Source organism: Sceloporus occidentalis, unplaced genomic scaffold (assembly GCF_023333645.1).
Source record: "Sceloporus occidentalis isolate IW3139 unplaced genomic scaffold, rSceOcc1.0.p SCAF_463, whole genome shotgun sequence".
In the NCBI taxonomy this organism is placed as follows: domain Eukaryota; kingdom Metazoa; phylum Chordata; class Lepidosauria; order Squamata; family Phrynosomatidae; genus Sceloporus; species Sceloporus occidentalis.
The window spans coordinates 111,747-127,439 of record NW_028317443.1 but is presented as its reverse complement, the minus strand read 5'-3'; the positions used below and the strand labels follow the sequence as shown (position 1 = coordinate 127,439).

The following is a 15,693-nucleotide window of genomic DNA, read 5'->3' as shown; positions in this document are numbered from 1 at the left end:
TAAGTAGAAACTCTAAGCTCTGGCCCCTTTTGCTTAAGTGGCACGTTAGTCTGTTCAGCTGACTAGCGTGTCAGTGACATGTCCAGCTGGGATCAGTACTAAACCCTAACAGTGAAGAACGCGTTGGATCCTAGTGAACCCCAAATTAATGTGCAGATGCACACAGGTCCCGGAGTATACACCGGTGGTGTAAACAAAATCGGCTTCATTGATCCCTGGAAAAAAATCTACATAATTCTATTCTTTCAAAGAAGTGAAATTAACACGCTTTACAGGTCTATATAAAGTAATCAAAAAATGATAAGGTGCGCCACCAAATATAGCTTTGAAGTCATGATCTTCCTGCTCCTGGGTTTGAGAAGCACCAGTTTAGGGATATGACAATTTAGGGACTGATTTGTTTTTATTGGTAATGCACTAAAAAAACACTCTGCAAGAAGTTATTCTTAAACTTAATCCACCTTTACAAATGCCGAATTCCACAAAAGGCTGTCTGCTTATAAAAGAATTATCAAAGCCGAAACTGGCCAACTGTTCTGTAACACTCTGAACAAAGACTCTTTTGCATTATATGTCAATTTTTTTCAGTAAAAGAATGTATTGTAATTATGCTATAAACTTGCACGGGCAAACATTAATCTTGCATTCCTACCTATATTAAAAGAACAGGCTTGGTCATTTTTCACATATTCCAATTATTAAACAATTGGATCTCACTGTAACCATTTCTCAAGTATTTTCCACTCATCTACCAGTCGCAGCAAACCGCATCACAACATTACAACGCGAAGAGCATGTGGGGGAACTGAAATAGATCCCGTAATAACACTGATTCAGGGACTCAGGACTCAAAGTGAATCTGTCAGTGTCACATATAGATACATGAATGTAAACAAACAGTTACTACTCATAAACAGCCAACATATAGAACAAATGAAATGCAACTGTAGCCCCTTTTAGATGAATTAAAACCAAACCCACCCTCAGGGTAAGAGGATACTAACTGCCAGACTGTGGGAATTACTCACTAAACGGTGTCATCTAACTGTATTGCCAATGCTCGTATTAAAGAATGTGTCACGCCAATGTTTGTTGTTTTACGCATCATTTAAAAGGCCCTCTGTCCCTCCTTTCTGTGGAGAGCTGCTTGGACCATCACTTCCAGTGTGCTTGTCCATCGGCCAACTAGCGTGCCATCATGCCAAGAAGGTGTCCCAACAACTACATCAACTGACCAAATGCACAAATTAAAACAAAATCCAACAAAAACACAACATGTTGTTGTAAAGTCACTGTGACAATGAAATCAAATATCACACAAATAATGCAAATAATTAAGCGATGCTACAGTTCACCAGCTTCTTTTGACTGAGCTGCACAAGGACCAAAATACCTCTAATAACTCACAGCTTAGTATATCTTTACCAAGAAGCAGAGGCCGCATCACAATGTGCAATGTAGGCTAACAAATATGAATTTAAACAGTGGTTATCCTCCTTTCTCTTAATTTCTCTGCATTCTTGGTGTTTTCTAAATGTGTGGAATTATAAATTAATACAAAAAGGTTAAAAAAAAAATCATTACTAACAGATATAGAATACAGCCAGTTCATTCAACAGACGGAGTGTAGAAACCACAAAATAAAAGGCAGAGTAAATAACATGGATACAGAGACCAAAGAATGTACGATGCTGCACACCAAGCATGGAGCAACGTCAACAGGAGAAGCAAGACGAGGCCTGCTCGGAAGGAGACACGACGTTACCGCTCAGAAACATACACAATGCTCCGGCTTCTCTGTTCCATCATTTTCTTTTCCCATGTGTTCCTGGAAGCTGACCCCATCCCATCAGTATTAAAAAAGCAGAATAAAGCAATGACACATGGATTTTCATCCTGACCCTCATCTTTAACTGCAGCAGAACAAGCCAGATTCCTTGTTAGGACATGACTGCTAATAAACACATTGCTGGGAATCTAGTGAAGCCCATTCAATATCACTGTTAAATGCATTTACTCTTTCCGCAAAAATACTGAATTAAGAGCGTTCTAGAATGAGTGTCTAACATGCCGTAATGAGCAAAAAGATCCCTCCTTGTACATATCACACAATATAAATAAAATAAAAATGTAAAAAATGTGTAAAAAAATAATTATAAATTTATTAAAATGTAAAAAAATTATTAAGGATATAATGCATTCTGATAACATGAATAGCAATTTGTAAAATGTCTAAGTATTTTCTGAGCAGGTTACAATACTGCAAATGTAATCTTTACGAATATTTCTACAGGTTATAAAACAAAAGAATAACAAAAAAATAATAACATGGAAAAAAGCTTCATATCAGATCCCTTCAAATGTTCATAATCCTTGCATTTCCCCCAGAATAGCCAAGAACATCGCAAGACTAAGGTATTTGGTTATAAACCACCCCCAAAAAACCCAGAAAGTGCAAATTAACTCATTAAAGGGCATAACGTTACACGCTGCACTCACTTTACCTTGTCTGGCACACCAGTGGCTGTGGATGATGGACTATGCAGTTAAATAACATCTGGAGTGCCAAATATCAAATACCTCTTACCACGATAGTGAAAGGACCATTCATTTCCGTTGGCCATAAGCAACACTACAGCTTCCCACTAAGAAATATCAGCCTCGGGGCCTGATTTTAAGCAGCAGAAGTATGCAGTGTATGAGTCAATAGACGTGGCTGGTATAGTTCTGTGTGCCAACAAGCAATTTCAACAACAGTTCTCGGGTTTCAGTCCCAGTGTCGGTGTACCATGTGTCACAGCTCACGTTTCGTGTCCTTATACTGTTCCAACACTTACTGGCAGTAACTCTAGGAACATCTCTCACATTTAACACCTTGTGACAGTACCATGGCTGACCCCAGCGAGCTACTATCAGTGTTCATCTCCCATTGCCTTTTTGGCAAACTCTTGTTATCTTGTTCCCGCTGCCTTTCTGGCCCTTTAGCACAGTATTAGTAGGCCTTGTTTCTTTTTGATAAAGTCCACCATATCCAGTTGTAATGCCCAAGTTGCTCTACACACTGATGTCCGTCCTCATTCTAAAAGAAGTGTCTCCGTTCTACACAAATGAAACTCTGGCCTCGATTCAGCAGCTGGCATAATGGCCAACAGTCTTTACATCTTCTGCAGTCTAGAAGTGGTCGACGGGGCAATAGCCAGACACCAACATCTTGCTCTAAGCAACAATTTTCAGGGGGTTTATTCACTAAAGGGAGAGTTGTGGTTTTAACTCTCTGAATTAACTTTTCATTATGGAGGTCAACACTGGCAGGTTTCGCCAGCTAGAAGGACTGAGTTGGCTCTGTTTAATGTATAGTTCAACAGGTATCGAGACTTTGAAGACATCTTACTGATTCGTCACACAGGGCCAACCAGGGTCTTCTTGCAACAGAAGCTCACTGTGGCTGGATGTTTATAATGCAAAGGGAAGTGAAGAAGCTGCAATAACTGTCCGGCAAACTCTCTTATCAATTCTTTCTATAGTGAATAAAACAAGTTTTCTCTCTGATTCTAGGATTTTACAAGCCACCAATCAATTTATGCCAAACTGCCACACAGGGGGCATTAGGGGATTATTCACTAAAGAGGCTAGCGGCAGGAGAGTTGGGGTTTCAACTTCCCAAACTCACTATGCATTATAAAGGGCCATTGCTGGCAAAGCCCTCTTGAAGAATGAATTGGCCTTGTATAAGGCAAACCTCAGTCAGCGAGGTGACTTTCAAGAAACCGACCTGTGGGCCCTACTTGATATAAATGATGAGAGAGAGATGGAACTGCAACTGCTCTGCAACATCTACTTCCAACTCCCTCCTTAGTGAATGAACCCCTTTTATTTACATGCAAGCACCCCCTGGCCCCATGCCATCACGCCCGCATATCATGCTCTACGTCACAGCTCCTTGCCACATGCCTTTTTCACCATCTCTCAATCACTCGATATATTTCTGCTTACCGCGCACGAAATAACTTTCCTAACCTTGCACAAGTCCCATGCCAGACATGCTATTACCGATTTTGCCCTGCAATCAGGTTGCCACCCAGTCTGGATAAATGGCAACCATGTCATTGCTTCCATAAAGTAAACTTTTACAGTTCTGTGGCAACATCGGCAGGTAGAGGGCACTTACAAACCCCAGCCTTTCTCCTACCACTTGTGGCACACATACAATCACCCGGTGACATTTAGAAATACCCGGTTACGTATATGTTTTAGCGGCACTGGCACATACTACCCACCAGTACATCTCTCTTTGCTTGGCATGGTCCTCACATCTGTAGCAGTGCCCTGGGGCTGGAACATACCATTCTAGCCTGTGTTATATACCACTCAAGCCTTGGGACAGATCATATTCATTCCTGCACCGCTCTGTGGCACATTGCCCCACTATCTGCCTGTGGCAGGGGTACCAGCCCATTCTCCCCCCTGGCAGGGTATATTATTCCCCCCCCCCCCTGCTAAGATGGAAACCCTCGCTTTCTGCCCCAGGGGTATTTACCTTGTACACATCGCCATAGGTGCCGCTGCCAATCCTCTGGATGAGCTCGAAGTCCTCCTGCGGGTTCCTGCGGGACAGGTCACAGCCCGTGCTCATGGTGCCCGCCCGGAGGGGACCCAGACCCCGACCCCTCTCACGCTCAAAGCCGGGCAGGGGGCGCCCGGAGCCCGCTTACACTCACACCTCTGCAGGAGGGGGGGACCCAGGCACCGCTATAACCTCGGTCAGAGGGATGGACTCTGATCGCACCAGGGCAGGGGGCACACGGAGCCCACTCGCAATCAGCAGCGGGGCACTCAGAGCCCTGTGACGTTAACACCCAGCCGTGCAGATCCGGAACTCTATCACACCCAGACCGGGCCGGGCCTCGGATTCCAGTCACTCGTATAATCGTAGATACGTCCAGGAGCCTGGAGAATACAAACCCCGCAGTTCCTTCAACATGGCTCCCGAGCCGGGCCTGTGCGCAGGCGCAGTGCGGGGGCAGAGGCCTGTGCCAGGGGTGGGGAGAAGGGAAGGGGCATAGTGGGGCACGGGACACAGACGGTAACCGGGCGCATTTTAGGGTATATATTGCCGACGGGGGGGGTGAGAATCACAGGGGTGACGGAGGAGAATAAATACAGCGACGGTGGGAACGGAGACAATAAGCAGGAAAGTAAACAAAGCACGGGGTATGCAAGCCTGACTGATGCCTATGGGTGGGCACAGGGAGTGATGCACGGTGGGGGGCTGCACAGCTACCATGCATGATGCAGATAGGCATGGGGGCAATGTAACAATGATGCATATGAAACAACGTATTTTGGGGGATACGACATGCAAACACCTATGTATACGTATTTTGCCTCATATGGGAATAAATAGATTGTCAGCTCACACGAGCAGGGCCCTCTATCCTCTGTATCGATATGTCTTAAAGGGTGTGACAATTATTGTCAGCTTTAAATTGTGTTTGTTAAATAGCGCCATATAAATAAATGTAATGACTCAATGCGTCTATTTGCAGTGTCCCATAGTCCATAGCAGCCACATTAGGAAGGAATGTGGGCCTAATCAATAGTCAATACTGCTGTACTCACTGGGCGGCCTGGACGACGATGTATTGCGAAATCTGTGTGTGCCCTGAAAAAAATGCCATTTCTGCCAGGCTAGAAAAATAGTATAGGGGATGTCATTGGGGTGCGGAAGAGAATTGGGCTCTGTTTATAGACGAAATGTAACCACGTAGGATTCACTGAGATACAAGACTGATGGACAAGAAGATGGAAGTTGGTCCCCAAAAAGCATCCAGAAGAGATATCCAGGAAAGGTGATATGATTCCTGATATGATTATGCTGAAAAGGACAGTCTAGTTACACAAATTTGTTATTAATGCATATCAAAAGTCAAGAACTTTTGCAAAAACTCCATCGCATTTTACTGCATGTACACTCTTGAGTTATTTGACTTTTAAGATAAGACTTAAGCCCCATTTCCTCCTCCTCCTCTGGCTGTCCCTGTTTAAAGCAGGATGCATACTCTGGCATACTCGAGTATGTTTCCTGCTCACGTAAAACAAAGGCCACTACGCCCGATGATTTTCAGGCATATTATTTTGTGTCCCTATAAAGGGGTTTTGTGAAAATAGGTGAGATTAATAAAAACAAAATGACTCCTTGTCTTCCTACAAGTTTTTAATGCACAAATGATGCGTGTCTCATAATTGATGATAGTCCAATCCTCTAGATTGTAAGCTTGTTTGAGCAGGGCCCTCCTCACCTGTTGTCTCTGTAAGTCAAATTGTTATGTTAGATACTACTTGTTATGTCCTTTCTACCCATTGTACAGCGCTACGCAATTTGATGAAGCTATATAAAACAATAAATAATAATAATAGTGTGTTATCAATTCCCATTTGGGCAGAAGGATAGAATTTGGAAGCAATATTCACTAATTATGACCAGGAAATGGAAGACCATTTGAAGGAAACGCCCTAGCATGGCTTTGGTGGACATCAGAACCAAGAAAAAGAATGAAATGTGAATATTTTAAAAATAGAACATTTACGTTAAATTAACACAAGCAACAGATGGTTTTCAGCACTTGATTCAATTAAATGTTTACCTCGGATCTTAAAAATGTTTGGGCAAGATTGGTCAAATGTGGTTTGGTAAATTTAAACATAAGTAACAAATGTAGGTTGAGGCTGGCAATGTTTATAAATGTTGTCTGGATTGTTACACACACAAAGTGTGTGAAAATCTAGACAGGAGTAACGTAGTCTCGCTGAATGACTCCTACACAATCTGTCTGAAGCTAATCATTTTTCTTGAAGCTTGACTGCTCAGGAAACAGAACTGGCCCCCTGAAGAGAAGGATAATCACAGGAAATTATCCTGGAGGGCTTTTATGAATCATAAAGTAAAATGAATTCTATTTGTGGATCAAAAAGAAATAAACTTTTTTTTTTATATTTGATTAAAAAACTGTATACAGAATATTTTTTTTATTCTAGAATTTAAATGTGCTGGAAAAGAATGCAGAAACATGGTATTATTTTTAAGGAAAAATATTCAAGAATTTCATGGGTGAACTGTTTGGGCTTAGTCTATAACATGGCCCCGTGTGCTTCTGAATCTTCAATGAATGAGTTCTTCAATTTACTTTGTACTAGCCAATTTGAAAGAGTAGAGCTGGTTGCACTAGTGACGTGTGGCTATGTAATTGCTGTGCCACAGGGGCAAGTAGAATCTCCCAAAGTTTTCCTGATGTACCATGATGAAGCCACATGGAAAGTGGACCTAAGCACAAAGAGCTGGAGGAAAGGAGAGAGGACAGTAGGTGTAAGTGCTGGGGAAGAGGTTTCAAAGTGAGGTATTAAGTAGAATTATTATTGGTATACATATGTTAGGAGAAGATGACCGGTCAGGAAGTCCTTATATCTGATTAATGTTTGTGGTTTTATTGATTTGGGGCTCAATGTGATTCAAAGCACTCATAATATAATGTAATATAAACTGCTTCTGGTGTGAAGTTGAAACATGCTCTTACCACCATAGCAACCAGTGGAATGGTCCAGACAGCCAGAATAGTCAGTTAGTTGCTATGGCAACATGACCACTTTCCAAAAGTGCCATAATCACTTTTTCTCCCCATACTTGGCTATTGTATTTTTTCTTTTCTGCATAGCGCTTTCCTGTAAGAAAATATTTAATAATGATTGGGTTGTATGCCCAAAGTCCCTAAATTTAATTCAACTTAGAATTAAATAAACATGAAATTACATATACAAATTGGTATTTTGCCTTATTATCTTTTATCAATTATTGTAGCTTCATCAAATATCGTTTTAACCTTTTTGGGCACTGTTGTGAATTTGTTTACTTTACTGAGAGGGTGGTAGATAAATGGAAAAGTCTCCCAGCAAAAGTGGTAGTGGCTAATACACTGGATTTAAACATGCGTGGGATAGACATAAAGCTATCCCGAATCTAAGACAAGATTGATTAAGGTTTAATCATCTACATCAGTGAAATAGAATGGTTCTTATCTGCTGTCAAATTCTATGTTTCTATGGATCATTGTGGGTTCTGTAAGAAGTGTAAATGCGCACTGAAGGTTAATGCCTGGCAGGATATTGTTGGAACGGTTACTGAATGCACCATTGTAGCAAAACAATAAGACTTTTAAGAGAATAGAATGCAGACAATAGCGACGGCTTCCAAATGTCGTTCTTATGTGGTGACATCAACTCTGAAATCAATCCTTGTCAGAGGCAGCCCACGGTACAAGAATCTGCAAGCCTTGTGATGCCAGTCATATGTTCAGATGCATGAGCCACCGTTTTTATCTCATTGAGGTCTGCACTCTGTGGGTGACAGCGCAAATTGACACCAAACGGAGCCAAACACATTCAGTCCGCATCCATCAAAATCCTTCTTTCATCATTAAGGATCCCTGTGCCACAGGAGATGCCGCTGCATGATGTATGGATCTGTCACATCCTGGGATATGCCACACTGAGCGCAATCTGTATAGGTATACAAAGGTGGGATTCAATGTTATATGATCACCTCAAACAGAAAGTACTCAATAGTATTAAAACAGGTATGTATATATATATATATATATATATATATATATATATATATATATATATATATACACACACACACACAGTATATATACTGTATATACAGTTGTGTGAAAAAGCAATTACACCCTTTTTGAATTCTGTTTCTGGGGGTGTCAGGTAGAGAGCAGAGGACAGAGCAGAAGGGAGGTCTTTCTAGACACCCTGGGACAGAGGAAGACTCAGGGGAGGACCACATAGAGACACTCATGAAGTCGTAGATGTGACAGGGAAAAAGTGGTCAGTGGTACTACCAGCCAGAGCAGGTAGGGTCTCAGGGAGCTGTTTTTTTCTCTTAACCCATGCCACCTCAGCACATTGTAGAGATAGAGGGGACAATGATGACCAGCCAACTGAGGAAGATTGGGGGAACTGGCATTTGCCTACATGGAGAAGCTAGCTATTGCAAAGAACATCTTAGGTCCTCATCAGGGAGAAAAGGTGAAGGTGCAGGATCTTAAAGTAGACCGGGCTGGCAGGAAATGGAAGATACGGTCATTGCAGTGAATATATTCAAGACTGCCATCAAGAAGAGATGGCCAGCCTGTGTGCAAGAGGCAAAGAAAAAAATGGCTAAGCTTGCAAGACGCCAGAAAGCCATATGTGGGATGACCACCCAGCAACATCCACTTTAATAGCTGTGAAGAGTTGTTGGGGATAACGTAAGCTACAAAGACCCTAACACCTGACTCAGGTGGCATTTGTGTTAGGCAGGGACAAAATATTTCCATGAGAGAGAACAGCAGAGGAAATAGTGTGACTAACAGACATAACTGCATTTTAAAAGCCGGTTAAGGATGCAGAAACAAGTGAAAAATACTCTAGAGAACATTTGATCACAGATTCCCTCAGAAATCAATTATATTTGATTAGGTGATAACACATTTACCTGCATATGTCAACAGAAAATAGATCTATCATTTATGAGTGGGAATGAAGCATCTTTATCAAATATGGAACAGGTGTCCATTGTAGAGCTTCACAATAGACCTCGCTTTAATCAAAGTTAAAACTGCAAAGAATTCATTCCCAATCCATCCGCTATAGTGAAAACCACAGTCAATAATAGAAACAGTAACTCCCAAGACTATTGACAGCACAGAAGTAAACACATTCTGTTTGTATTAGGCTCCCATCCTTCCTCCAGTGTTTGTCTGTACTTTGCTGTTTGTTTATGTAAAGTGGACTTGTAAGTGTGATAAAAAAACATAAAAAAAAAAAAAATCAATATAGCTTTTAAAAACTTTCAGGTTTCTGCAAACATTGCATTTAGGATGAGCTGTTTACTTCTCTGTTAAACTTCCATGCTCATATTTCCCTGTCTTTATCTTTCATTTTGTCTGTAGCTGCCAACTGTACCTTATCTGCAGAGACATTCCTGACAGCTTGGCTTTCTTTACACAAAAGACCACAAAACACATTATTTATGATAAATTACAAACACATATGAAAGAGAAACATAGAATTTGATGGCAGAGAAGAACCATTTGGCCCAACTAGTCTGTCCATTTTCATAATGTAAAGAATCAGAACTTAATTAGGTCTTGTCTTAGATTCAGGATAGCTTAATGCGTATTCCATGCATGTTTCAATTCCCACAGCGTCTTAGCCTCTACCACTTCTGATGGGAAGTTGTTCCACTTATCCATCACCTTCTGTGAATGATTCCCCTTTAAAAATATAATTTTAATATTATTTGGTATTATAGTACGGTCTAGTCATGTTGGAAACAATAAGTTCTATCTCCATGCTCCAGGCTTATTATTACAGCATATATATTTATATACAGAGTGTGTACATCTACATGCAGTGTTACAGTATGTTTGTATTGGTGTATGGGGTAAGCATGTCTGTGCATGAGTTTATGGTGTTAGCATGTGTGTTATTGTGTGTGTGCGTGTGTGTGTTACTGTAATGTGTTAGTGAGCATATGATGATAGCATGTGTGTCTGTAACTGTATCGTTTAAGAGTGTGTATGTTAGTGTATGGTGTTAACATGTGTGTATGTATCAGTGCATGATGTTATCGTGTTTGGTGTTAGCATGTGTTTCAGTGTATGATGTTATTGTGAGTTTGTGCGTTGCAGTGTCAGGGGTGAGCCTAGGTGTATTAATATGGGTCAATACTCTGGTTCACATTTGGACAGAAACCAGTTTTTAAATGTTCTGTATATAATGTAAAATTGTTTAAAAAAATTATTGGAAATTTAGTTTATTAGATATTAGACTTACCCCCCATAAAATACACACTTACACATACACACTCACTAACACATGTATACACAATTACACTAATACTAACTCCATCACAGCCTTACCTTACCTGGAAATGACCTACAGCTGGTCAATTCACATTGCTGTACTTGACTCCTGCGCTCTCTGTTTCAAGAATGTTTGGATCAGCCCAGGGGAAAATTGCCCTACTACCCCTCAAGCGGGCCAGCCCAGGCATCTGGGACGTGGTTGAAAGTCCTTCACATCTGCTTCCAAAAGTGAATGGAGGCACAGAGGCATTGCTGATGAGTGGCTGAACTGTGTCCCTCACTTTGCAACTCCTGTGGCAACTGCTCCACATGCTCCACAGAAAGTAGGCCCCGCTAAACAATTTGTGTTAGCATAAATACGGTATTGGCCTGAATATAGGCCGCACTTTCCCCCCCCACTTTAAGTCTTTAAAGTGGGGGTGCGGCCTATATTCTGGGTCTAGCGCCCGACGCCCGGGACATGCAGTTCCGGGTGCCGGGCAGGATACAGATCCACCGCAGCTGTGCAGGGGACCTGCATCCTACTCTCGGATGTGCTCAGACAGCCTCCCCTGCCAGCAGTTTCCACGGGGGGAGTGCCGGCACGGGAGATTGTCTAAGCGCATCGTGCAGACGTTCACCGGCAGCGGCGATGAGCGTGAACGACCTCCGCTGCCGGCACGTCTGCACGATGTGCTTTAACAATCTCCCGTGCCGGGAATTCCCACGAGGGGCCAAGGCTCACTGATGCACGTCGGGGGTGAAGGCTGACCCGTGTGGTCAAATCCAACAGATGAGTCAATGTAGCTCAAGTAGCTGAAAAAGGATTGGCGCCAGATACGACAGCACACCTTCAGAGCTCTAGTGGAGTTCATGCCTCAATGGGTCAGGGCTGTTTTGGCAGCAATCAAATAAAACGAACACCGGCACTCCAACTGTAGTGGTGTAAAGCACACTGCCACTGGAATCTGGAGCAGTGAAAACATATTCTTTGGATTAATGAAAGTGAGAGGAGGTCTGATGGATGAATATGGGTTTGGTGGGCGCCATGAAAATGCTACCTACCGAAATGTATAGTGCCTAAAGTAAAGTTTGGTGGAGGAGGGATAATAGTCTGGGGCTATTTTTCATGGTCTGGGCCCCTAAGTTCCAGTGAAGGCTAATTTTAATACTACTGTATACAAAGACATTTCAGACATTTGTATGCATACAACTTTGTGGGAACAGTTTGGGGAAGGCCCTTTCCTGTTCCAGCATAACTGTACCCCAGTGCACAAAGCAAGGTCCATAAAGACATGGTTTGATGGGTTTGGTGTCGAGGAACTCGAGTGGCCTCCACAGAGCCCTGACCTTAACACTGATGCTTTTTTTGTCTGAATGGGCACAAATTCCCACAGACACACACTCCAAAATCTTATGGGAAGGGGAGGGGATCTCCATATTAATACCCATGATTTTGGAATGAGGTGTCCAATAAGCTCATATAAGTGTAATAGTCAGGTGTCCACAAACTTTTGGTCATAGTGTATGAAGTCCATGATATTTTGTAAAATCCTCGCAGGATATACCCAACTTTACATAGATGATCTTTTAGCCATACCCCTATACTAGAGCATTTGTTATTAATACTATTATGACTACTAGATTGCCCTTGTATAAATGAGACATAATAAATTAAAATTCATTAGTTTGAGGTAAATAATTAGTATATTATAGTCTTGCCCTTCGTCATAAAAACACTATATTTTTTAGGAAAGACTATTCAGTGAGGCAGTGTGTATTGTAAACACATTTGGACAAAACATTAGAAACCCAGAAGATGTAAATTTTCATGGTTCCAAGCCAAAAATATTCAGACAGCTGGAGGTCACTGATCGCAGGAATGTAAGCCGTGCATGTGAAAGCAAGCTTGTTAGTTGTATGTAGTGTCTTTAATTCCAGAAAAAAATGTTGTTTGCAACCAGAGCATGCAATCTAAAGACTTTACATTTCATGACAGCGGAAACCTAAATCGCCTGATTATTTTGAAGAGCGTGCAGGACAAATGTAAACAAGTATAAGCAAACATTACACAATAAAGATATATGCCCCACAGGTATTACCAGACACAGTGTAATACTTTAAAAACTATTTCTCAAGCATGTGGGAGGTCTGCATCTGATCTTCTTCAAGTACCATACCCAGTAGTGAATGAATGAGTGTTTGGGGGCAGAGAAGGAACGGGGAGCCTGTTAATGGGGCAGAGATGGCACAAGCAGGGTGTTTAGGAGGCAGAGGTGGCACGGGCAGGCTGTTTATTGGCAGAGGTGGCAGAGACTGTTTAATGGGCAGAGGAGGCACAGGCATGGTGTTTAGGGGCATAGATGGCACAGGTGGTTATTCAAGGGACAGAGATGGCACATACAGGCTATTTAGGGGCAGAGGTGGCACATGCAGGCTGTTTGGGGGCACAAGTAGCACTGAAAACCTGCCTGGGGCAAAGATGGCACAGACAAGCTGTTTTGGGGCAAAGGTGGAATTGTGGGGTGTGTTGCTCATGACGCTAGAGTGCCCTGGGGCAATTTTTGCACTGAGGCCCTAGTTATGCCCCTTGCGTGGCATGTGGGCACATGAACCCGACCACCCAATAAAATATAGCGGGCTGGTGTCCAAATATTTCCGGGGGTTCCTTTTCATTCCCAGTCTGGTCTTTCTCACTGTTGCCTTTGTGGTAGAGACCAAGCTTCACTGATTATGTGGTTTCTATTCTTGGCCCTGTCTTCTTTCCTGGACTCTGTTTGCTTTGCTTATGGCCCTGATCTTTGGCCTGATCATTGGAGTTTGATTACTTGATTGTCCCTCTCTTCTACATAACTGTCAGATTATCCTGACACTTACCTGCAAATGGGATCCTCACTGAACCAAACAAAGTGAGCTAGAAAACGCCAGGAGTTAAGTTTTGTTGGTTTGTTTCTTGTGGGCACACTAAATGTCTCAATTCCCCTTGTCCCTACGTCCAGTATTACATTTGGATTACTGGATTCTACAGTAACTCTGGTGCCCATGAAATATGCTAGTTTTAATGTCCAGTTTATGATAGGAGAATTGACTATGACTACAAACCTGTCTATAGCTGCTGAGCATTCAAGCTGTATATGAATAATTTTACCCTGATATAATTTTCATCAAATCTCTTAGAAATTGGCCCATAATGCTTATTTTAAAGGAACAGTCTAGAAGAGATTTAACTTGCTCTGGGGCTTGGGGCAGTCTGAAGTCCCCGCCCCACCAGCTTCTCATCTGCTCCTAGAAGCAAAAGTGGATAGAGCACAGGGGCACTGGCTGGTAGAGCAGTTACACCACCTGCCCCATGGAAGTTAAATCCCTGAAGGTTGCAATTTAACACGAACACAGAAATGGAGTGGACCTTTGATAAAATATCTGTAAATATCATGTACACGTTATCCTGATTGGCCTTTGCAGAAAGAGTAGAGGTGACCCAGCATCTGATAATCCAGTAAAATATATAAAATAAGATACTTGCGAGGCACCCTAGCTAATCACAAAGTATGTAGATATAGAAGAAAGCAGAACTGCACACTAAATATATATAGTTTAAATATATTAATTTTATTCTAGTATCAAAAATATTGTTTTAATAAGTTAGTTAAGAACCCCAAAAGTATTCATACATAATAGATTTATCAATAGGAGCCTACAAAAATATAAAATATATTAAAATCATGTCATAGGGTCCATATGTGTTGGTTATAATAATCACACCTTCTCCTTTAGAATGTTTGTAGAATAAATACAAAGTCATCAATCCACTGAAGTATTTAAATAATTGATTTGACTAATTAACTCATATTCACAATCAATGATGATAATACATTTATTTTAGTCTTCTGATGGTTAACAGAAATTAATTAATTGAAATGGTTAAGTGAATCAAGGATTATAAATTCAATCAAGTGTAATTCATTGATAATTCTTTAAAAATCATTAATAATATCAATAAATTTTTTTTTTCTTAAATACTCATATATGTATAATTAAATGGTGTAATTGATCAAGGGAGAAACAAAGTAGAAACATGATGATTGAATGTATGAGGCCTCCTGCTTTAATCATCCCAATATTAACCAGTGCATTGAGTCTACATGCAAAATCTGTTAAGTAATATTTGTGCATAAACTTTTGTACATTTTGTATAATTTTGTGTGCTATAGTGATAGATCTATTATATATTAGTATATTGGGGTTGTTCCTCACCAACTTATTTAAATAATATTTGTGATATTAGTATATGTAAACTATGTATTTGGTGTGGAGTATAGGCTGCACAGGAGACAGCTTTTTAGCAGTCCTATTTGTATGCGATTAATCTATCTTATTATTGCCTTTTTCCCCCTGCAGATGTATGAGGGATAATGCAGTTTTTTTTCAAATCTATGCATCTTTGAAGCAAGAACATCTAAATAAACCCCTTCAGTCTTTCATGACATGCCATGCTGTGAAAGACGGCCTAAAGCCCTATAGTGATGTTATGATATGTCATGAAGAAATTAATGTCCAATCTCCATGGAGAGTTGGAAGACTTGCACAATCATGGAAGCCTGAACGTGGAGGCTTCGATTACAAGTGACAGATAATTGATCACTGACAATCCAATTGCTAAATTCTATAGGCAGAGACATGACTACTGGTCTTGTTAGTGGGGGGGGAGAAATCTTCGTATTCCACAAATATTCGCCCGTTCCTGTCTTCATGTTCGGGCGAATATTCATGTTCGTTTTTTTTGTTTTTTCTATTTTTT

The 15,693-nt window shown here is 41.2% G+C and overlaps 1 protein-coding gene across 2 annotated transcripts in view; it reads right to left on the bottom strand.

Annotated features, from left to right (window-relative positions):
• Positions 1-4,633, bottom strand: part of LOC149271754 (mitogen-activated protein kinase kinase kinase kinase 3-like) — a 107,325-nt gene extending 102,692 nt beyond the window's left edge. For both annotated transcript variants that reach the window (XM_089507142.1, XM_089507143.1), the window contains exon 1: positions 4,538-4,633. In XM_089507142.1, coding sequence (XP_089363268.1) covers positions 4,538-4,633 — 96 coding nt within the window. The remainder of the gene's footprint in view (positions 1-4,537) is intronic.
• Between the last annotated feature and the right edge of the window lie 11,060 nt (positions 4,634-15,693).